General features: G+C 42.9%; 1 protein-coding gene across 1 annotated transcript in view; it reads right to left on the reverse strand.

The window, feature by feature from the left end:
• The window catches only part of PCOLCE2 (procollagen C-endopeptidase enhancer 2), an 82,986-nt gene extending 58,810 nt beyond the window's left edge, over positions 1-24,176 (reverse strand). The window contains exons 1-2 of the mRNA XM_061167794.1: positions 24,047-24,176; positions 22,935-23,043 (exon numbers count right to left, since the gene is read on the reverse strand). Of these exons, the coding sequence (XP_061023777.1) occupies positions 22,935-23,043; positions 24,047-24,129 (192 nt within the window). The 5' untranslated portion in view covers positions 24,130-24,176. The remainder of the gene's footprint in view (positions 1-22,934; positions 23,044-24,046) is intronic.
• Positions 24,177-25,145: the final 969 nt, after the last annotated feature.

The following is a 25,145-nucleotide window of genomic DNA, read 5'->3' on the forward strand; positions in this document are numbered from 1 at the left end:
CTGCTTATTTATTTATCTGACTGTGTTGGGTCTTAGTTGTGGCATGCTGGATCTTTCCATGCAGCTAATAGATTCTCTAGTTGCGGCGCTCAGGTTCTGTAGTGGCGACATGAGGGCTGAGTTGCCCTGCAGCAAGCGAGATCCTAATTCTCGGTCCAGGGATTGAACTTGAGTCCCCTGCAAGGTGGGCTCTTTACCACTGAGGTTCCTACAATCACCTCACTTAAAATGAAGATTATCTTGATAATGTGGATGGGCCTCATCCAATCAGCTGAAGAGCCTTAAGAGCAAAACTGAGGTTTCCCTGAGGTAGAGAGAACTCTGCTTCAGGACTGCAACATCTTCGACCCCGACTGACAAACGCTAGCTTGCTGACCTGCATTACAAATTTCAGATTGGCCAGCCTCCACAATCTCATAAGTGGATTCCTTGAAACAAATCTCTTTACATATGTACTTCTGTGGCACAGTGGTAAAGAACCCGCCTGCCAATGCAGGAGACATGAGACTCGGGTTTGATCCCTGGAGGAGGAAGATCCCCTGAAGGAGGAAATGGCAACCCACTTCAGTATTCTTGACTGGAAAATTCCATGGACAGGGAGCCTGGCAGGCTACAGTCCATAACATTGCAGAGTTGGACACAACTGAGCGATTGAGCACACACAAGCATGTGTTGGTATATGTGTGTATGTATACGTGTGTATATATTTATATGTACATAGGTATATATGAGGGGTTTCCCTGGTAGTTCAGCTGGTAAAGAAGCCATCTGCAATGCAGGAGATCCCAATTCGATTCCTGAGTTGGGAAGGTCCCCTGGAGAAGGGATAGGCTACCCACTCCAGTGTTCTCGAGCTTCCCTGGTGGCTCAGATGCTAAAACTTCCGCCTGCAATACGGGAGACCTGAATTTGATCCCTAGGTTGGGAAGATCTCCTGGAAGAGGGCATGGCAACCGACTCCAGTATTCTTGCCTGGAGAATCCGCATGGACAAAGGAGCCCGGCCGGCTATGGTCCATGGGGTTGCATGTACGACTGAACTACTAAGCGCAACACAGCACGTGTATATATGGATGTATATATGTATGCGTGCGTGCTAAGTCACTTCAGTCATGTCCAACTCTTTGTGACCCTATGGACTGTAGCCCACCAGGCTCCTCTGTCCATGGAATTTTCCTGGCAAGAGAATACTGGAGTGGGTTGCCATTTCCTTCTCCAGAGGATCTTTCCAACCCAAGGATAGAACCCTCATCTCCTGTGACTCCTGCATTGCAGATTCCTTACCCACTGAGCCAACTGGGAAGCCCATATATACATATAGATGTTGCATATTTATATGCACATATGCACATGTTTGTACGTGTGTATATGTTTATCTAGCTCCTACTGGTCCTGTTTCCCTGGAGACCCCTGACACAGGTTCCCCATGTCCAATATCTTCCATTGGCCCCTCTGGGTCCATTCTCTTCCCATCTCCACCCTACTCCCCTTCCTGGGTGGTTGACCTGGATCCGTGTATCAACCATTGTCTTCAGGGTGCTGGAGCCATGGGAAGCCCCAACAAGAAACTGAAAATAGGAAGAGTGAGATCGGGATGTTAACTTCTCTGGTTCTTTCTCTGAGGTCATCGTAGGTTGACTCCTGTGTTCTAGTAATATCTCCCTCCTCCAGGCTTCCCTAACCTTTTTAAACATCTTCTTTGTAAACAACACCCACCCCTGCCCCTCATCATCATCTTTTGAATGTGCTGTTTTCTATGGAGACTCTGATTGATAAGACTACCTTGCTCACACTGGTCTCCAGGCCTTATATGATCTCCTGGTGGCTCAGATGGTAAAGAATCCGCCTGTAATGTGGGAGACCTGGGTTGGGAAGATCCCCTGGAGAAGGGAAGGATTATCCACGCCAGTATTCTTGCCTGGAGAATTCCATGAACAGAGAAGCCTGGCAGGCTACAGTCCATGGGGTCACAAAGAGTCAGACACGACTGAACAACTTTCACACTTCACTTCCCTGTCTGACCTCAGCATCTGCTCCCCTTCCCTTGGTTCATACCACAGACCTCTTCGCTGCTCCCAGCACATGCCAGGCATGCAAAGCTCCTCAAGGGCAAGAAGCTCTGTCTGCCAGGTTCCTTGATGTATCCCTGGTGACCAAACAGTGCCTGGAACACAGTTGTTGTTGTTTAGTCGCTCAGTTGTGTATGACTCTTTGTGACCCCAAGGACTATAGCCTGCCAGGCTCCTCTGCCCATGGAATTTTCCAGGCAAGAGTGCTGGAGTGGGTTGTCATTTCCTTCTCCAGGAGATCTTTCCGACCCAGGGATCCAACCGGCATCTCCTGCATTGGCAGGTGGATTCTTTATCACTGAGTCACCAGAGAAGCCCACCTGGAACACAGTGCTCAGTAAATATTTTTTGCATAAATCAAATAAAATCATTTCATCAGTTTCCATACCAGCATTGTTCCCTGTTGTGTCCCTAACAGATGCTGCATCTTGTGTCTTTATCATAGCTCACAAAATAACACCAAGTGGAAAGAAAAATCTTGTCTCTTGTTGCCTGGATTTGTGACAGAAGCCACCATGTCTGTTCCCCTCATAAAGGTCCCCAGGATCACTAAATACGTATCTTAGGGAACTGTGAAATCACTATTCAGCCAGAAAGAAGTATCATCATCAACAAGATGACAATTTATACTGTTAATTCATCCTCACAAGACATGAAGAATTCCTCTCAAATGACTTTTTTTTCCCCAAAAGATGTAGGGCGTAAATGGAATGAAATATGTAAACTTAAATATAACACTTAAGATGTTGTGACTGGATGTTATAAACACTCATTCACCAAACAATTCTACAAATGTTAAAGTGATCCTATAATCGAATCTATTTCATTCAGCTCTATATCACTCACATTTTTGCAGGATTGGCTGGCTTGAAAAGTCAGTAACATTTTTCCCAAAGTGAACTAGCTAGTAGAATACACTCTTAATTTACATTAGCTGTTCATCGATTTCTCAAAACAGATAGTAAATACAACTATTTACAGATTCCAACCCCAAATGGTTGTATATGTAAAGCTGCAGCTTTGAAAGTCAACACGAATAGTGCAGCATTGTACTGTTGCCTATACAAAATGAATACATACATGAGAACACGTATACTAACGCTGTGCGGTGGAATAGAAGGCAGAGAAGAGCTTCACTCTGTGATGCATCGAAGACTGTTCACCCATTCCGGCAAGGAAAGTAAACATTCAAAAACCAACATTCAATCCACAGGGTGTGTTGTTCTGCTCATGTCACTGATATGCAAACTGACTGGCAGTCAGCTGGTACAATCACACAGTGACTTATAATGCACAAACCCCGGGGGAAGTGCAAACAGCATACATGTGTAACACAGCCAGACACACGGGAGGACGGAGGAAGGGAACATTTCTTCCAGCAGCAGCATTCTGCAGATTATGAACATCTTCAGATTGTCTCCTTCCCCAGAGATCTTTGGCAATAAATAGATACTCTTCTGCAGGGATCTGTAGCTTCCATGCTGTTCTGCCTAAAATCAGGTTTGGTCATTGAATCTGTTCACTCATTCATTCACTCATTTATACATTCATTCTTTCACTCAGCTACTACTGCATGTGTCAAGCACCATGTTAACTACTAGGAGAACAGAAAACTAAAACAAGGGTCTCGTCCTCAAGAGCTTTGCAGTTTAATACAGAAGACAGACTAGTAAACAGATGATCAGTGATCAGTGCTGTAATACAGATATTCCCCGGATGCTATGGGGTCACAGAGGAAGTAGATTCCAGTCTTCACTGTGGTATAGAGACACAGCGAGGAATGTTAACTGGGAACTCCTTTCTGACTTAATAATTCTATGATTCATTTCTCTAACAAGAAATACAGTTTCATTATTTTCAGATATATAAATAGCTAAGATTTGTCTCTATAAATTGTCTCTACACCACTGTAATCCCTAAATACAATGATGCAAGTAATGAAACAATATATGTATTGCTAAGATTTATATGGATAAATATATATAAGACTTATGGAGAATAATAAAGCAAGTTCATTAAAACGGTAACTCACAATTATAATAGTAAAAACAAGTATATAGACAACTCTTAGGGTAGCTGCCTGGATTCTGATAAACCTCTTGCTCTAAAAAATTTTTTTCTGCTACATATATGCATCCCCCAAACAATACATGCTTAGTTGTAATCCCTAAAAACAATGGTGCAGGTTCATATTAACTTGATGACTGTGCCAGAATCCCTCCTAAAATCTCAGTTGTTTTGGAGTATCCCAAAGGGATATCTACACAGGCCTACAAAGCAGTCTGGCTCCCTAGTGATAGTATTCACAGGTCTTTCTTCTCTTACTGCTGGAAAATAAGTGTGTGTGCTCAGTCAACAAGTGTGTCCAACTCTGCAATCCCATGAACTATATAGCCCGCCAGGCTCCTCTGTCTGTGGGATTTTCCAGGCAAGAATACTGGAGTGGGTTTCTATTTCCTTCTCCAGGAAAACAAACTGATGGCTTCTGAAAAAGCCAAGAATTACATGATCCAGCAATTCCACTCCTAGGGGTATGCCCAAAAGGATTAAAAGTAGGGACTCAAACAGGCACTTGTACATCCATCTTTGCTGCAGCATTATTCAAAATTGCCAAAAGGTGGAAATAACCCAAGTGTCCCTTCACAGATGGATGGATAAACAGAACATTCCTGGTGACTGATGTGCCATCCAAGTCCCCTGAACATGCCAATAAACAGGAAGCCTCTATCTACTTCAAGGGTGCTATTTCCTGATGCTCCTAAGATTCTGCTCCCCCCCAAAATGTTGCAGAAACTTGTGAGCTGGGATGATAAGAACACCTGCCTCCCAACTCTGCATCCCACTGTGTCACCTGGGACCCAAGGCAACACTACTCACAAGAACTGACCCTTAAGCTCCACCCTCCCTACATTCTAAAGCAGCTTTCTAAAGTAAACACCAAACAACTTAAACATAAATAGACAAAGAAGCAAACCGAATCCACTATTCTCTCCACAGGAGCTAACCTTAATTTGTGAGTAAGGCCTTTGCACTCATAATCATCTGGAAGATATTTCGTATTCACAAAGGACAAGAAACCTCAGAAATTGCTGATTGCCACATACCAAGTCATCTGCATTCAGAGCAGTGATGACCTCACCATTTCTTCAGGGACCATCAGTGGGGAGATGCTTTGCATCATTCAGGTTTCAGTTCAAAGGTCACATCATCAGTGTCAATCTCTATTACATCATCTTCTTTTACTGTCTTCATGGTACCTATCCCCATCCTACAATCAATTATCTATTTTATTGTCTCTCTTTCCCCCCAGAAAGTAAACACCATCAATGCAAGAACCTTCAGTACTGTATCTTCAGAATATAAAACAAGGCTTGACACATACTAAGCATTCAGTAAATATTTTCTGAATGAATAATATCTTTGTTTTAGTATTTACTACATGCTAACAGTATTTTAGTATTTACCACTGTTCTTAACACTATACATGCAATAGCTAACTTAATGTTCAAAGTAATCCTATGAGGTAGGGAGTGTTAGTAGCCATAGTTTATAGATAAGGAAACTGGGGCATGGAGGAAACTAACAAATTCAAAACTAAACCTCATACAGCTAGTAAGTAACTGTTACAACCCCAAAATTTGATGACTTGAAACAACAAGGCACTCATTTCTTTTTTGAAAAATTTATTTATTATTATTTTATAGTAGGTCCTTGTTGGTTATCTATTTTAAATATAGTAGTGTGTTGTTATTGTTTAGTTGCTAAGTCATGTCTGACTCTTTGCAACCCCATGGACTGTAGACCTCCAGGCTCCTCTGTCCATGGGATTTCCCAGGCAAGAATACTGGCGTGGGTGGCTATTTCCTTCTCCAGAAGTTCTTCCAAATCCAGGGATCAAACCAGCATCTCCTGCATTGGCAGGCGGATTCTTTCATATACTCTTATTTCTTATGTTTTGTGAATTCACTGGTCTCAGCTGGGTGGTTCTCGCTTGAATTATCTCATGCAATTACTATCAGTTCTCCGCTAGGGATTAAGTCATCTGAAGGCTTACCTGGGCTGGTCCTCTAAGAAGGCTTTTTCACTCACATGTCTGACACCCTAGCTCAGAATACTGGGACAGCTGGGGGTTGTCTGAGCATATTTCTCTCTCTGTCCATGAAGCCTCGCTACAGGGCTAGCTTGGGCTTCCTCACAGCATGGTCGTCCTTACATGGCAGCTAGCTTCCCCCAGCGTTCATGTTTTAAGGGACTAAAACTTTAAGATTTCTTATGCCCTAACTCCAGAAGTCATGTAGTGTCACTTTGCCTCACTCTATTTTTCCATCAGGTCAGTCAAGATTCAATGTTTGGAGGGACTAGGAAAAGGTGTGAATACCAGAAGGTGAGGTTATTTAAAGGTCATCATTGGAGATTCACCACCACAACAGTAGAGCTGGTGTTTGAACCCAGGCAGTCTGGCTCTAGAAACTATACTCATGGAAGTGTCTCTATTAGGAATAATGAATAAATTCATTAGTTAATTTGTAATAATGGGGATTATTCTGACAGTTTGAGGCTCCAAAAGTGAATTAAAATCTCCATCTCTAAATACAGAAAATTATTTCTAATTTTTAGCTGGCAATTACTTCTCTGCCTCTAACATCTTAGTTTTAAAAGTTAAAGGGCATTTTCATACGGAAGACAGTATGGAGATTCCTTTAAAAACTAGGAATAAAACCACCATATGACCCAGAAATCCCACTTCCAGGCATATACCCTGAGGAAACCAAAATTGAAAAAGACACGTGTACCCCAATGTTCATTGCAGCACTATTTACAACAGCTAGGACATGGAAGCAACCTAGATGTCCATTGACAGATGGATAAAGAAGTTGCGGTACACATAACCAATGGAATATTACTCAGCCATAAAAGGAACACATTTGAGTCAGTTCTAATGAGGTGGAAGACCCTAGAACCTACTATACAGAGTGAAGTAAATCAGAAAGAGAAAGATAAATATCGTATACTAACACATATATATGGAATCTAGAAAGATGGTACTGATGAATTTATTTGCAGGGCAGCAATGGAGAAACAGACACAGAAAACAGACTTCTGGACATTGGGGAGAGGGGCGGAGAGAGCGTGATGTATGGAAAGAGTAACACGGAAACTTACATTACCATATGTATAGATAGCCAATGGGAACTTGCTGTATGTCTTAGGGAACTCAAACAGCGGCTCTGTATCAACCTAGAGGCATGGGATGGGGAAAGAGATGGGAGAGGAAGTTCTAGAGGAAGGGGATATATGTATACCTATGACTGATTCACGCTGAGGTTTGACAGAAAACAACAAAATTCTGTAAAGCAATTATCCATTAATTTAAAAAAAAGTTAAAGGGCATTCTCAGGTGGTGTGGGATGGGGGTGGTTGGTTGAGGGCCCATGGCCTGAGGAGAATCAGGGAAGGTTTGGAAGTGCTTCTGTTGACAAAGTCTTATGAAAGACCATATTTTAAGTGAAGAAAGGACACAGTGAGTAGGAATGGGTATTTCCAGTGGGAGCTAGCCATGCCCCAAAGGGATTACCATCCAGTTTGAAATGCACTGGCTTGCAGACAAGTTCTACACAAACACCACACTTTTATGCCTTATTACAACCCTGGAAGAGAGGTTGAAAAAAAAAAACATTTATTGAGTACTTTCTTGCATCAAGCACTGTGCCAAGGGCCTTTCATCTACTTCCTCCTTCAATCCTCACACTACCCTTATGAGGCAGGTCTGGCGATGATAACCAACTTTGGAAAGTTCTGGAAACTGCATCACATTCCTAGCAAATGGCTGAACGATGTTTCAGTATGACTTGCCAACGCCCTTTCTTCTCGTTACTGGATAAAGCCATACTCACAAAGTTCCACCATGAACCCTGTCACAATGTGCTACCGTGATTCATTTCCCGAACATCTCCCAGACTACTGACTCTTCCTTATTATCCCAAGCTGTTCTGGGACATGGTTTTCCAATCATTACAGTCTCTGTGCCCAACCCAGCACCTGATCTCTGGTAGGTACCTTAAATTGTCATGAAGTATGATTTCTTCACAGAAGATCAGTCATAGCCCAGGCTTTTAGGAAGTCTGGGTCAGACCTCCATCAGACCCCCACTGAGACAGGCCTTCAGACCTTTTCCTGCAGTGCCTGTACCTGGAAAAACATCTCTTCCATCAACAAAATACAAAGAAATTTTAAGGGACTGAAAAGAGTCCTGCACATGTGCAGTTGGGGCAAATTCTGGACAACAAGATACAAAGAGACCAAATACCCAACTGCCACTTCTGAAGAGCCAGGAGCAAAACAGGGTACTGCACATGACCCCTGCACTCAGCACCACCTCAGGGGTGGGCCAACCACCTCAGCCACCTCTCTGACCCAACCCCAGGACACACCCCTACCCTCACCCCCGCAGGAAGAACCAGCTCAACCCTCCTCAGGGAATGAGCAAGGGAATGTGTTACTTGTTTTCACTCCCCTCTGCTGCTGCAGAGGCCCCAGTGAAGCCTTGCCTGAATTTCTTGTCTGGCTCCTTATCAGTCTCCATTGATTAAGAAAGGCCAAGAACCCTAGTCAGTAACAATATCAACTCCTTTCTGGGAGCAGTAAACAGCAATCCAATCTCCATTGGCTTCCCTGTGTTTCTTCTCAGCCTGGTCCACGGAATAGCCCATCTGTGACTAAAAGGTCTCCCCCTCCCTCCACACTTTGGCAAACACTATTTTTTTTATGTGTCCTGCTTAGCAGTGTGTTGGAGAGCTGGTGACAGAGAGGTGACACTTAGGGGAGGGACTTGTCCTGCTTTAACTGCAACTCCCCACATTTCTATGGGTGTCCCATTTATTTTCAGAAATTTATACTGGTTTTCCCGGAGAAGGCAATGGCACCCCACTCCAGTCCTCTTGCCTGGAAAATCCCAGGGACAGAGGAGCCTGGTGGGCTGCAGTCCACGGGGTCGCGAAGAGTCGGACACGACTGAGCGACTTCACTTTCACTTTTCACTTTCATGCACTGGAGAAGGAAATGGCAACCCACTCCAGTGTTCTTGCCTGGAGAATCCCAGGGACGGAGGAGCCTGGTGGGCTGCCATCTATGGGGTCGCACGGAGTCAGACAAGACTGAAGCGACTTAGCAGCAGCAGCAGCATACTGGTTTTCCAGAGACCCACATTAACTCTTATGATCTAAGAAATAATGTGACTGAAGAAAACACTTCTATTCTCCCAAGTTCCTAGAGTAAGAAATTCAAGAGTACCCCCAAAGTGCCATTGCCACTGTTGATAAAGCTGCTAATTTATAAGGGGTGGGTGCGTAAGTTCAAGTGCTTCCCTGGTGGCTCAGTCAGTAAAGAATCTGCCTGCGATGCAGGAGACTCAGGTTCCATCCCTGGGTGGGGAAGATTCCCCTGGAGGAGGACATGGCAACCCACTCCAGGAGAAATACCACGCCATGGCAACCCATCCCAGTTGCAAGGAAGCCGCAAAATTTTTGGAACAATTCAAATTTGCCTATAATTCCATATCATAAATTGAACTCTGAGAAAGGGAACTCTGGGAAAGTAACTCCACCAGTCTTTTTAATAATAAAATATTTAAAATCACTTCTGGGCATTTTACCTCTGTTAAATGCTTTTTCATTAGACAGCTTTTTAAAAGAGAGTTTTAGATTGCTATATTTGTGCTCTATTATAGCGATATTTCAGAAAAATGACTTTTTGTCGTTAATATATTATTAAAGAGAATCCTTTTCAGAAAAATTACCCAAAGAGGAGTTCATGTTCATGGCCTCTCATTTCCGTCTCTATTCATTAAGCCCTTTCTAAGGCATCTGCCCTCACCAAGCACTAAAAATACAGGCAGTACAAATAAGCACATTAATAAAACATCATGTTGTTAATCAACAAAAGCATATTTGATTTCCATGTGAGAAAGCAAAGAAAAACAAAACAAAAAAAGCAACAGAAGCCCTTAAAAGCAAACAGGGAAATAAACAAATTTAGAAAAATTGGACTGGGGCCCCAGTGGGAAAACGTCATCTACTTGGCTTATTTGTTTAGGATCTATATTCCTCCCTCCTTCTCAGAAGGATGGAAGGCAGCAAGGAAAACGTTTTAATTCTTCCAGTGTTTTATCAACTGAAACCTCAATGGAACAATTTAAGGGTCACAAGGGGGCTTCCCCAATGGTCCACTGGGTAAAGAATTCATCTGCAATGCAGGAGATGCAGGTTCGATCCCTGGATTGGGAAGATCCCCTGGAGAAGGGCATGGCAACCACTCCAGTATTCTTGCCTGGGAAATCCCATGGACAGAGGAGCCTGGCAGGTTAGAGTCCAAGACACGACTGAGTCGGACACAACTGAGCGACTGAGCACACACACACACACACACACACACACACACACACACTCTTAACGGTTGTAAAGAATCACAAAGTTTCTGAATGACACTCTCCTAATTAAGAAACAAGCAACCAGAAGCTATGGCGCTCTTTTCTTGTTCATATAATCAAATTTGGGTATGAGACATTGCTGTTAACTGTACTCATCTTTACTAAGGAATTAGACATAAATATTAAGTCAAGCACTGGGTTAAATTACTACTCAGGCAGCTGAAATAATGAAGCCTAGCCCAACCAATGTATATGTACATTAAGACAAACCCCACAGTTAAGACTGGAATTTAAATCTCTATTTAACTCTAAATCCTACATGTAGTTTAAAGCCAGGAAATATGTGTTGAAGGCCAAAATTCCATTCCCCTATCTGTGCTGCTGTGGTTATACCAGGCAAATAATAATTACAGTAATTTTAGAACTCCTTGCTATAGCCTTCGGTATAATTAAGGGACTTAAATATTGAGTTCCTGTCTAAATTCCCTATTTGTTTTCTCAAATTATATACCTAGTGCTAATCTTAATAAATAATCACTATATGTATTAATTTCTATGAAATTCCATGTCCCACCCCTGCTTTATTTTCATGAAGCCATATGAAGGTTATGAGGATGTACATCCCAATCATGTTTTCAGTCTATCATTTCTTTAAACTAAATGTGAATGCCATTTAAATTTAATCAGGCTTTTGGAGGATGTATTCCATATGATGACTTTAACACACATTAGTAACAAAATCCCCCCATGGTACAGGAATGCCTATACATCATTGTTTGTTAGGTATACTTCGAAATATCAAGGCATGTATTGTGAAATAGCCCTGTGCTGTCAAACAAAGGGCATATAACAGTTTCTCAAGTCTCAGAGCAGCACAGAGGTAAAATTAGTCATAGCATCTTTTACTCTTTGCATGAGGTAAGAACTATTTTCATTTAAATCATCTAAAATCTTAAATAATTTTTAAAATCTCATAAGCCTTATTCCACATTATCAATACTTAAAACTATACTTACAGTGAGCAGCATAATTATTTACACAACAGAATTGCTATTGATTTTCTATTTTTAAGGTGTTTATTTTTTAAAAATTTTATCCATTTATTTATTTATTTTTGGCTGCACTGGGTCTTTGTTGCTGCACGAAGGCTTTCTCTAGTTGCAGCAAGCAGGGGCTACTCCTTGTGGTGACTTCTCTTGCTGTGAAGCACTGGTTCTAGGGCTCATGGGCTTTGGTCGTTGCAGCTCACAGGCTCTAGGGCTCGGGCTCCATTGTTGTGGTGCATGCATGTGGGATCTTCCTGGATCAAAGATTGAACTGGTGTCCCCTGCACTGGCAAGTAGACCAGTGGACCATCAGGGAAGTCCTTGATTTTCTTATCTAACTACTCCCTGTTGTTGTTTAGTCGCTAAGTCGTGTTCGACTCTTTGGCAATTCCATGGACTGCAGCCCACCAGGCTCCTCTATCCATGGGATTTCCCAGGCAAGAATAGTGGAGTGGGTTGCCATTTCCTTCCCCAGATCTTCCCAACCCAGGGATTGAACCCGGGTCTCCTGCATTGGCAGGTGGATTCTTTACCACTGAGCCACCAGGGAACCCTAACTACTCCCTACCAGATTATAAATTCCCTAAGGATAGAAACTGCTGCTGCTACTGCTAAGTCGCTTCAGTCGTGTCCGACTCTGTGCGACCCCATAGATGGAAGCCCACCAGGCTCCCCATCCCTGGGATTCTCCAGGCAAGAACACTGGAGTGGGTCGCCATTTCCTTCTCCAAAGGGTAGAAACTAGGTCTTCCTTTTTTACTCCCAGGACCCCACCCAATGCTCAGTACATAGTAGATGCTCAACAAGCACTGAATGAATGTTTGTTTATTTGTTACAGAAGGGCATAAAAGTGCATTTATATTGCCAAGTCAGAAATGTGCCAGTCTTTTCATGCCATTTTCAGGGATATTGGTAAAGATACAAATGCTTTAGACCTCAGTTTCACTATCTGTGAAATGGACATGTATCCACTGACATCATGGAATAGGGTGCAGATGAAATAACTACATGTTATTATTTTAGATCTGTGACCTACAAAATAACTAGTATATTTAATTCCAGTTGAACAGAAGAAAAAAGGTAGCTATCAAAGTGACAGTACATATACTTGGGGAACCTGAAGATCTACATATGACAATTGATGCCTTTTTCTTCTGTGTTAATTAGCCAAACAAGGAAAACTTTGCCACATACTTTCAGCTTAAATGGGACTGACTCTATTCATCGCTGTAATTCTCCTATTTCTGGCATAGGTCTGTGACTTTCTAATCGGCCCACATTACTTACTTCAGAGTTAAAGGAACCTCCAGTACCAAATTTTAAACTGCTCAAATGTTAGCTGGTTTTTTTCCCAAGCCAGATTTCTGCCAAAAATAATAACTGAAACCTTCAATAATCTGCTCTCTAATTTCAGTGCCTTTAAAAAAAGTTGGAAATAAAGAAGAGATATAAATCATAAATAAATACTTTGCAATTTCAATGATGATTTATAACAATAGGACCACATACATGAATTATCTCATTTTAAAAACTGTTTTGTTAATGATGCCCACTTTTAAATGTAAGGACAGAATAATTTTCACTGACATCTGCATACCAACTGCTATTTCTTTAGATAATAACAGCAATTCAGATGGAATATTTAGTTTTAACGTCAGGAACCAATTTAAAATAACAATTTCTACATACCTAGTAGAGGAGAGTTCCCAGAAGGTTCTAGGTTTCAAGTTTCCTCTAATTTGCATAGTTGCTATAAACAAAGGTTCAGCTGGTTCCACTTAGCTGGCCATACCAAATGGAGCCCAAGTCAAACTCTGAATAGAATTGCTTTCGCAAGGTATTATTTTGCTACCTATGTATGGTCTTCTTATTTTAAAAAATTGTTTCACATCATCACTATGAATTTCTAGTTCTACTATGAGATTGAAAAATGAACAAGATATGGATGAGACTATCAAGGTCCAGAAGAGTTGGTGATGTGCCAAGTTAGCAACGAATTTATAAGGAAACCACTAATAGAATGGTGATCTTTGTGCCCCTGGAATCAAGAAGTCACGGCGCCTGTCGGGCTTTACGTCCCCTCCCACTCAGAGCCTGGGAAACACGTCATCCCAGGCTGCCCAGCCAGCCATGCTCACATCTCCCACGTATTCATCTGTGTGTCTCCAGCACCTAGAACCATGCTTGCGGGTCTCTTCGTAAATGTGCCTTGCCAATGTACCAGTAAGCCATATCCCCCTGGCTGTGCTCTTGTTGACGATGGTCCACTCTCCCTGACTTTTGGAGTGGGGAGGGGCGATCTCCGGCAGGACTGTCTCCAGCACAGTCCTGCCCCTCTGGGCATGTGCCCAGCACAAGGACCACTGTAATAGAGAGGTCCAGGTGGTGACACGTCAATAAGTGGAGACACACTTCATGTTGCCAGGCTTGATACAGGTGCAGTTACTATTAATAGTTCTTATCCTTCAATCACTTTGTTTTTTTTTTTTCCTTCAATCACTTTGGATGACTTTTGCCTCAACCCAATCATGTCCTTCCAAGCCTGTTCAGAAGACCAGCCACCATTTCCTAAAAATTAGAGATCCTTCAGCTGTCAAATCATACTTAACTCCTGACCACCCCTATGTATGCAGGCTTAGTATTTTATGCAGACACTCCTTAGGTCACAGTAGTGAACATCAACTCATAAACGAAACTAAGAAACCCTTAACCCCATCACTGATAACAAAATATTTTAAAATTTCTTAATCCTCAAATTCTCTGATTTGAACTCTTTTTTTAGAATACACTCAGCAAAATTGATTTGAATATTTTTTATAACACACTCAGCAAAATTAATTAGTAAACCTAATACTAACTCATCTCACACGCTAATAAAAGTGATGCTTAAAATTCTCAAAGCCAGGCTTCAGCAATACGTGAACCATGAACTTCCAGATGTTCAAGATGGTTTTAGAAAAGGCAGAGGAACCAGAGATCAAATTGCCAACATCCATTGGATCATCGAAAAATCAAGAGAGTTCCAGAAAAACATTTAGTTCTGCTTTATTGACTATGCCAAAGCCTTTGACTGTGTGGATCACAATAAACTGTGGAAAATTCTGAAAGAGATGGGAATCCCAGACCACCTGACCTACCTCTTGAGAAACCTATATGCAGGTCAGGAAGCAACAGTCAGAACTGGACATGGAACAACAGACTGGTTCCAAATAGGAAAAGGAGTACGTCACGGCTGCATATCGTCACCCTGCTTATTTAACTTATATACGGAGTACATGATGAGAAACGCTGAACTGAATGAAGCACAAGCTGGAATCAAGATTGCCAGGAGAAATATCAATAACCTCAGATATGCAGATGACACCACCCTCATGGCAGAAAATGAAGAGGAACTAAAGAGCCTCTTAATGAAAGTGAAAGAAGAGACTGAAAAAGTTGGCTTAAAGCTCAACATTCAGAAAACTAAGATCATGGTATCCAGTCCCATCACTTCATGGCAAATAGATGGGGAAACAGGGGAAACAGTGACTGACTTTATTTTTCTGGGCTCCAAAATCACTGCAGATGGTGACTGCAGCCATGAAATTAAAAGACACTTACTCCTTGGAAGGAAAGTTATGACCAACTTAGACAGCATACTGAAAAGCAGAGACATTACTTTGTCAACAAAGGTCTGTCTAGTCAAGGCTATGGTTTTTCCAGTAGTCATGTATGGATGTGAGACTTGAACTATAAAGAAAGCTGAGCGCTAAAGAATTGATGCTTTTGAACTGTGGTGTTGGAGAAGACTCTTGAGAGGCCCTTGGACTGCAAGGAGATCCAACCAGTCCATCCTAAAGGAGATCAGTCCTGGGTGTTCATTGGAAGGACTGATGTTGAAGCTGAAACTCCAATACTTTGGCCACCTGATGTGAAGAGCTGACTCATCTGAAAAGACCCTGATGCTGGGAAAGATTGAGGGCAGGAGGAGAAGGGGACGACAGAGGATGAGATGGTTGGATGGCATCACCGACTCAATGGACATGGGTTTGGGTGGACTCCGGCAGTTGCTGATGGACAGGGAGGCCTGGCGTGCTGCGATTCATGGGGTTGCAAAGAGTCAGACACGACTGAGCGACTTAACTGAATGAATACTAACTTCACTCCATATGACAGGCTCTAGGTTCATCCACACCAATACAACTGACTCAATTTCTTTCCTTTTTAAGTCTAAGTAATACTCCAGTGTGTGTACATACACACACACACACACACACACACACACACACACACACACTACATCTTCTTTATCCATTCATCAACGGACATCTAGGTTGCGTCCATGTCCTGGATATTGTAAATAGTGCTGCAAAGAACATTCGAGCACATGTGTCTTTTTGAGTTACGAGGGTCATACTGCATATATGAAATCTAGAAAAACAGTACTGATGAACCTATCTGCAGGGATGGAATGCAGACGCAAACTTAGAGAACAGACATGTGGACACAGCAAGGGAGGGAAAGGGTGGGAAAAATTGAGAGAGTAGCACTGACATACATACACTATCATGTGTAAAACAGGAATCTAGCAGGAAGCTGCTGTGTAGAACAGGGAGCATAGCTCGGTGCTCTGTGATGACCCAGAAGGGTGGGAAGTTGGTGCCGGGGGGTTGGAAAGGAGGTCTAAGAGGGTGGAGATATAGCTAATTTACTTGCTATACAGCAGAAATGAACACAATGTTGTAAAGGAACTACATTCCAATTAAAAAAAAAAAAAAAAACACCTTGAACATTTTCTACAACAGCACTGTCCAAAAGAACTTTTTGTGATGATGGATATATTCATATTAAATATTGTCTAATATGGTGACTGTCATCTACATGTGGCCACTGAGCATTTGAAATATGACTGAGGAACTGGATTTTTTAAAAGTTTTATTTGGCCATGCCAGGTCTTAGTTGTGGCATGCAGGATCTTTAGTTGCGGCATCTGGGACCTAGTTCCCTGACCAGGTATCAAACCTGGATCCCCTGCATTGGGAGTGCAGAGTCTTAGCCACTGGACCACCAGAGAAGCTCCACAGAACTGGCTTAAAATTTTTTAACTTAAATTTAATTAAGTTTAAATTTAAATAGCCAATGTTGATTGCTCATTTAGACAGTGCAGCTGTCCACAGAATAGCAATGAATTCTTTTAAGTACTATAATTTAAGGACAAATCTAAATTTCCACTCTGCAAAGTGAACTTCCAAGTCAGAAAGTCCAATACAAATGGCTAGAAAGTTTGCTTGTGACCACTAGCTAGCCTTCACCTTTCTCAAAGTATACAGACATTAACATCAGACTTTCCCCAATCCCCCCACTGATAAGACACAGCTTAACGACAAGGGATTTGATGGTGAAAGCCACCTTGCTGGGACACATCTCCAGTCTAGAAGAATGGACTGGGAGGCAGATGAGGGGTGAGAGGCGGGATATTTCTAGCTATGGGAACTTGAGTTTGAGGGCTACTCTGAGATTCTTCCATCTTGAGGGTCTTTATGATATTGAATCACTAGTGGGAACTCCTCAGTTTACTGACTGCAGGAGCTGGAAGGTAAACTGGATCCACTGGCTTTCAGAAAGCCTTTAATAGACTGCCTTGATTGAGGCTATACCAGAACACAGCCCTGTCTGGAGCAGGTGACAAGGAAGGGTCCAGAGACAGCCTGGAGCATCGGGCCTCTTGGCTGGTACTGCTCCACCCCTGCTACATTCAGAACCTTTAAGACAACTGCTTTAGGCAGAAGGCTCCATATTTCTTCATCTCCTTGGTAACTACCCCTGTCCATTCTACCACCTCTCTCCTGGAGACTACAGAGCTTCCTAATTGGTCTCCTGGCTTCTACTCTTAGCTCCCTACAACTCATCTTCCACACAGCAGCCAGAATCATCTTTTCAAATCAAATCATCTCAGGACTTCCCTGACAGTCCAGGGGTTAAGATTTTGCCTTCCAATTCAGGTGTGTGAGTTCAATCCCTGGTTAGGGAGCTGAGATCCCACATGCCTGGAGGATAAAAGACCAAAACACAAAACAGAAATGATATTATAACAAATTCAATAAAGACTTTAAAAATGGTCCACATCAAAGAAAAATATCTTTAAAAAAAAATCAGATCATCTCAGTCCTTTGCTTAAGATTCTCCAGTAGCTTCCTACTCAAAAAATTCAACCTCTTCACCATGGCCTGCAAGGCCCTGCTCACCTTTTTTACTTCTTTTCTAATCATCCCCTTTGCTCATTCTGTTCCCACCCACACTGATCTCCTGGCTGTTCTTCAGACAAGTCAAGCTTCTCTGAATCTCAGGGCCTTTGTACGGATGCTTGCTGGTCCCTCTGCTTAAAATGCGCTTCCCCAGACCTTCACATGGCTGGCTCCTTATCACTCAGGCCTCAATTCAAATGTCACCTTCACCTTTCCCGATCACCTCATTCATTGCTCCTGCTATTCCACCACTAGGTCATGTCTGTTTAGTTGTTTCACAAATTTCTTGAGGAATATTAACATATTATGAAACTGACCCATTTTAAGTGTACTTTCAGTGAAAATACCAAGTTGCACAACCACCACCATAGGTCAATTTTAGACTATTTCCACCTTCTTGAGATCCCTCATGACCATTAACTGTTAATCCCATACCTACCTATCCCCTGCCACAGGCAAACACTAATCGATAATACTCTTTGTCTCTACAGATTTGCCTTTTCCGAATATTTCATGTAAGTGAATTATACAATTATTATCTAATACTCCACTCCTCTTTTAATTTTAATTATTATTATCATTGTTTGACTGCACCATGCAGCTTGCAGAATCTTATTTCCCTGACCAGGGGCTGAACCTGCACCCTCGGCAATGGAAGTGTAGCATCCTAGCCACTGAGCCACGAGAAAATTCCCTTATTTTATTTCAAAAATATTTTTTATCTTGGTAAAATATACATAACATAAAATGTATCTGTTTTCGCCATTATTGTAAGTGTACAGGTCAGTAGCATTAAGTACATTCACACCGTGGTGCACCCATCACCAACATCCATCTCCAGAACCTTCTCATCCCTCCCAACTGAACCTCTATATCCATTAAATCCTAACTCCTTTCCTCTACTCCCCAGCCTGAGAAGACTACCATTCTACTTCCTTTCTCTAACTCTGACTACTCTTGGTGCCCCCATGTTAAAAGAACCATACAATATTTGTTCTTTTGTGACTGGCTTATTTCACTTAGCATAACGTCTTCAAGGTTTATCCATGTTGTAGCATGTGTCAGAATTTCTTTACTATTTAAAGCTGAATAATATTCCTCTGTATACCACAATTTGTTTGTCCATTCATCTGTAGATAGATACCTGGGTTGCTTCTACCTTTTGGCTATTGTGAATAACGTGGCCAAGAACATGGACATATAAATATCTGTTCAAATTCCAGCTTTCACTTCTTTTTGGTATACACCCTGACGTGGAATTTCTGGGTAATACGATAATTCTATGTTTAATTTCTTGAGAAAGTGTCCCATTGTTTTCCATAGCAGCTGCATAATTTTACATTCCTACCAGCAATGCACAAGGGTTCCAATGTCTCCACTTCTTTGCCAACACTTGCTATTTTCTATTTTTTATAGTAGCCATCCTAATGGGTGTGAAGTAGTATCCACTTTATTTTTATAATTCATTCATCACTACTTAATATTTTCTTATTTACTTGTTTGTTTAAACATTAATTGCCTTATCTCTCCAAACTAGGATGCTAGCTAGCTGCATGAGGGCAAGGAGCTTGTTCACCATAACTCCAGTGATATCCAAGACCCAACATACATTTGTTGAATGAATAATAGACCTTAGGGCTACAAGCTTCTACAAACTGTAGCCCAACCACAGTTCTCCTTTTATCAACCCAGGGATACACAGAAGCTAGGGAGCTCCTTTCAGCTATTCTGACACATGAGAGGACCATGAGGAAGAATTACAAAGATTTTTACCAATGATGCAGTTCTTTTCCTTGTGAAATATGAAGAAAAGAAGATACCGTCAAACTATAACCTTGAGAGTATCCACGGCCTTTGTGAACATTCTGCTGAGGGTACAATTATAACCTGGAGAATGTGCTGGGCTCCTTTGGAAGTTCTTGGTGCTACTCACATGCAAACATAGAAGTGGCAGCCGCTTGAAATAGAATCAACCAGCTAAGAGTGAAAAATATAAAGCTTTTCACTAGAAAAACAAACTGTGCCATCCTTTCTTGTACATTACCTATGCTTTCTAAAAATATATATTTTTCTAAAAAGGCTGGCATTTGTTACTCAACTTTTGAACATTAGTTCGGGCAGCCTAGGCAAACCACAAATAAATATGTCACAGAGACTGCCTGTCGTCTGCTTGTTTTCCCTTCTTTCCACAGTTGATAGAAGACGTTTATTCAAAAGACGACTTCTGGATTTTAGCAGAGCACACGGATTCCTGACATGAAGCCTTCATTTCAGGGCTTCCTTGCAGCTAGAAGGGGCCATGCAATTAATAACTGGCAAATGTGATGTGAACAGCGAGGTGCATGTAATTCTGCACAATGTCCTTCAAGGGAGGATCTGTGCCCTTCTTCTCTTCCTTTTTGCTGGCTAGACCATGTACCTACCTGATGGCTGGAACTTGAGCACACATCTGAGTGGATACTGAGTTACTAATGATTTGAAGCAGCCACACCAATTCTGGATTGGCTATCTCCAGATCCTTTCATGTAAGAGAGAACCAAGCTTCTGGTTTTGTTGTTGCTCTAGTTGCTAAGTTGTGTCCGACTCTTTGCAATTCCATGGACTGTAGCACGCCAGGCTTCCCTGTCCACGGGATTTCCCAGACAAGAATACTGGAGTGGGTTGCCATTCCCTTCTCCAGGGGATCTTCCTAACCCAAGGATCGAACCTGTGTCTCCTGCATTGACAGGCAGATTCTTTACCACTGAGCCACCAGGGAAACCCAAGCTTCTGGTTGAGCCACGGTTACTTTGGATCCCTTTAACTGGGAGCTGACCTAGTCCTAACTCACACAGAATCTCCCCGAACAAGATTATAGGAGAACTGAAGTACAAAAATTTCCTAAAGGTACATGACAACATCGATTGTTCCATCAAAGATGAGCTGCTTTAAGCTGATGCCACACCCAGCTGAGCCAATATACTAAGCAGGTGGCAGTGATCTGCCACGTTGCCTGCGGGTCAGAAGGAAAGATGAGTCAATATCAGCAACAAAGGGTAACAGTGTTGGCTAATATTTAGTGAGCACTTATTACATCCCAGGCACTCAGCCCAAGAGCTTTATATGTACCATCTCATGTTGTCTTTACAACAGTCCTGAGGTTTAAAGAAGATAAATCCATCACACAGCTTAAGAGTGAAGAAATGTGAGCCCACTTACCTCACCTTTGCATTGTATCCATATGCAGCATCCATTAATACTTCCCTCCCCCATACATAAGAATGGGGTAGTCAGGGCTCTCTAGAGCGCTCCAGTTTGTCAAAGAGAACTTTCACTGGACACCCTCCTCTCTCCCTCCAACACTAACAATGCCCCTAACACCCCAAACCCTGGGCTAACCATGGAGTCTACTTGTCAGGCACAAGATGCCTCTCGGTCCCTAATTTCCTTGGGTCATTTTTAACTCATAGCCATTTACTTGCAACTGAAACACAACTATAACGTGAAAACCAAGTTACATGTTTGTTTCAGAGCCTTATTTCACATTTATGCTAATATCAATATTTCGAGGGGCTTCCCTGGTGGCTCAGCAGTAAAGAATCTACCTGTAATGCAAGAGACCCAAGTTTCATAACTTGGTCAGGAAAATCCCCTGGAGGAGGGCATAGCAACCCACTCCAGTATTCTTGCTGGAGAACCCCCATGAACAGAGGAGCCTGGAAGGGCTACAATTGAGTCGGACACAATTGAAGCAGCTGAGCATGAACATTTATACCGCTGCTCTGGGCCTCAGTTTCCTCATCTATAATATGGGAATAATAGTACTTTCTCACAGTGATTTCAGAGATTCAGTAAAATTATGCCTGTTAACTTCTGGCACACAGTAAGTGCTCAACAAGCGGTGTCTACTTTAAAAAATCATAATTCATGGCTGACGCTGAATGAAGCTTTCAGTGAACTAATGTGTTCAATTATTAAACAAATTCCCTAAAATGAAAAAATACAGAAGATAACAGTCACTACTGTGCTGACTGGAAAGATGACTTAGTCTAATTGACTAAATCCAGACTTATTTTTTTTAAGCTAGCTGTCTCTAAATCTGACTTCTTATCTTGACTTAACTTAATCTATGCTATTACTAACCAGCCTGGGCATTCTGTTAGTTTTTGTTTGATATTTAGGCATTTTCCCCCCTGAAAGTGAAAGTAAAAGTTGCTCAGTCCTGTCTGACTTTTTCCAATTTTCAACCCCATGGCCTTTGGAATTCTTCACCCAGAATACTGGAGGGGGTAGCCTTTCCTGTCTCCAGGGAATCTTCCCAACCCCAGACCGAACCCTGGTCTCCCACACTGCAGGCAGATTCTTTACCAGCTGAGCCACAAGGGAAGCCCTTTTCCCCACTAAGTTACTATTATTCTCTATTTTTAGATTGCCTTTAGTGATGGTTTTTTAAAAATATCCATCCCCCCCAAATGCATTTGTGAGAACAATCATTTAATTTTTTATTTTTTAAATATTTATTTATTTGTCTATGCCAGGTCTTAGCTGCAGCATGCAGGATTTTGTGTTGTGGGATTCTTTTTAGCTGCAGCATGCTAACTTTTAGTTGCAGCATGTGGAACTTCCCCCACCAGGGATCAAACCCTTGCCCTCTGCATTGGAAGCTCAGAGTCTTAGCCACTAGACCACCATGGAAGTCCCTTTAGGGGTGGTTTTAAGTCAGAGACATTAATAGGATTTGTTTTTTCTTTTTCTTTTGCCTAACCGCCCTCCAATGGATATAAAGTAGTCAGAGGTGAGTACTACCTTTGATTTTCTATCCACCACTGGGATACATTTATGAAATGCAGGAGCAATAAATAGCTCCTAAAAGTCTTTACAAGGGGCCTTTGCCTGAAAATAGCCTTCATTCTGAATCCATGAAATTCAGCTGAGTCCAACTGGGTTTTCAGAAAACACATCTGCTTTAAGAATTTACCCCTCCAAGCATTATCTCGAGCCCTTCCTAATTGTTAATGCAGGACACCACCAGTTCTATTAAAAATCTCCCAAATAGTTGAGGCAAAGCCAACATTTCACTATTTCAGACATTTACCCCCAACCCAAATTCTGTCACCAGAGAAAAAAAGCAGCAGCTCTTCCACTGCTTCCAGTATTCATTTTTGGAGAATTCTCTTTTAAAAACTGCTTACTGTGATTTTCCAGGTACATTTGCTATTGGGAGGGTACACTCCAGGAAAACCTTCGCTGCCAATAAATCCAGACTCTCCGGTAAGAATGCCGCCACATGTGAAAACAGGTCTGGGAAAATAAGAGAGGAAAAGAAATCTGAAACAGAGCCTAACAATTCACTGTCAATTTCAGAAAGATGTAGTTTATTAATAGGGATAAAATGAATACTGACTATTAAGTGTCTGGATCATATAGGGAATTTGAAATACTTATTAGCTCTTAGAATATTTAAATTATAGCCTAATAAAACATTCAGTCCAGCTACAACTATCTCCCCCATAGTAACACCATAATAACAAGATCAATCTACTGATCTATCCATCCATCCATCCACCATCCATATGCAATCAAGCCCTTATCAAGTGATAAGATGTCACTGGAAAATGGTAAATAGAAAATGTAACTGGGGGGAGTGAGAGAGAAAGGGTGAGAGCTAGGCTCTGTGAAGTGCTTGGTTTTAAAGATAGACAAGTAATTAGTTAATGTGGAAAAGTTTTAATTTCCTAGATTAAGAGAGATGCCTAATTCTTCCCGTTTTGGAAAACAGTCGGCCATTGGCAGAGCCTCCCACTGAAAAGGGAGGTTGATGGTGATGGAGGTGGAAAAGGAGATGCCAAAGTTGGCCATAGGACGAGTCCCCCAGCCCAGATCCTGGAGCCGTCCGGCAGCTCAGAGGCTGGTGAAGAGTTAACTTTCCGGGAGCTGCTCCGGGCGCTGGGCAACTCGGGCTTTTCCGTAGGCTTAAGCCTCTGGGCAAAGCCTCTTGGGGAAGAAAACAGAAGTAAACCAAAGTTCACATATTTGGGCCCCAGTGCTTCTTCTCACCCGCATAAAGCTGCGGGCAGAGGAGACCCAGGGCAGGTTAAGCCCCTACCACGTGGTGGCTGGCCAGCTGCAGGGCCGTCCAGCGGGCGAAACTAGGGGCGCAGAAGGGAGTCCCGACGACGGGCGCCGTCCCGTGTCCTGGTGGCGCGTGGGTCCCCCGGCGCCCCAAAGCGGACTGGGTAAAGCAAAGCAGCGGGCGAGGGGAAGGGAAGGAGGAGGGGAAGGGTGCGGATGGGGGTCGCGTTACCTCTCCGAGAGCTGCGGCCGCGAGTGCTGGGCGGCGGCGACCAGCAGCAGGCAGAGCGGGGCCCAGGCGCCCGCGCCCCTCATGGCTGGTGGAGACTCTCGGGGCTCGCCCCACCCCGGCGCGCACACCGGAGCACCGCGCGCTCCGCACCCGCCCGGGCTCCCGCCCCGGCGCGCCCCGCACCCCGGCTTCTCCCGCTCGCTCGCACGCGCCGCCGCGGGGCAGCCCAGGTAGCTGGGTGTGCGCGGCAGGCGGGGCCGGGGCGCTTTTCTAGAGGCGATTATGGTGCAGTCTGCTTCGCCGCTGGATGTCCCCTGAGGAGCTGCTCTGGCAGCCACAGGCCACTGCTGAATATCCCGTTTGTTCTCCAGCGGCGAGAGGGGGCGGCTCCCAGGCCGGAGCCTCCTCCTCTCTTGGGGCGGGCGGGCGGCTCCTCGCTGGCACCCCGAGACCCGCAGTCCCGGTCACATCCCGCCGGCAGGGGCGGTGAGGAGAAGGATGAAAGAGAACCCCCTGCCAAGTGGTACCCAAATGGGACTTGCTGCCTTGATCCACAGATGATGGGGGGGTGGGGTGGCCTTGGTTTGCTTTAGGCGGTGTTTTTCTCTAGTTGCTTTTAAATAAAAAGTATTGACGCTTGCTGGTTGCTTTAAAACGTAGGGTTCCTCCTTCAAACACCCAGCTCCAAGGACAGAAAGGGGAAAATAAAAGAGGGATCCTATCATATTTTAACTCCTACCCTAATTCTCTTTAAGCACACCTACACACACACACACCCCTCTGTACACACGTACAGTGTCAGTAGATTCTGTATTTACTGGTGTTTGAGAATAGGGAGATAGTTTCTATTTGGGAGGGGGATTAGGAGTTAGAAACGAGTTTTCAGCCATGCGATTTGTGACTGAATTGTCATTATTGTGCCAAATATCAGACAAAGTCCGGATCATCAGTTCTCACTATCCCCTGTTATGTTTTGAAAATAGTATTTCTTTGCTGGCATCGCTCTCTTTTTTAAAAAGATAGTTTCCAACAATGTCTTTTTCTGTTACTATTAATTAGTTAAGATTTACAGAGAATTTGTTTTTCTAAGAACAACTGC

The sequence above is a fragment of the Dama dama genome, chromosome 19 (assembly GCF_033118175.1).
Source record: "Dama dama isolate Ldn47 chromosome 19, ASM3311817v1, whole genome shotgun sequence".
NCBI lineage: Eukaryota > Metazoa > Chordata > Mammalia > Artiodactyla > Cervidae > Dama > Dama dama.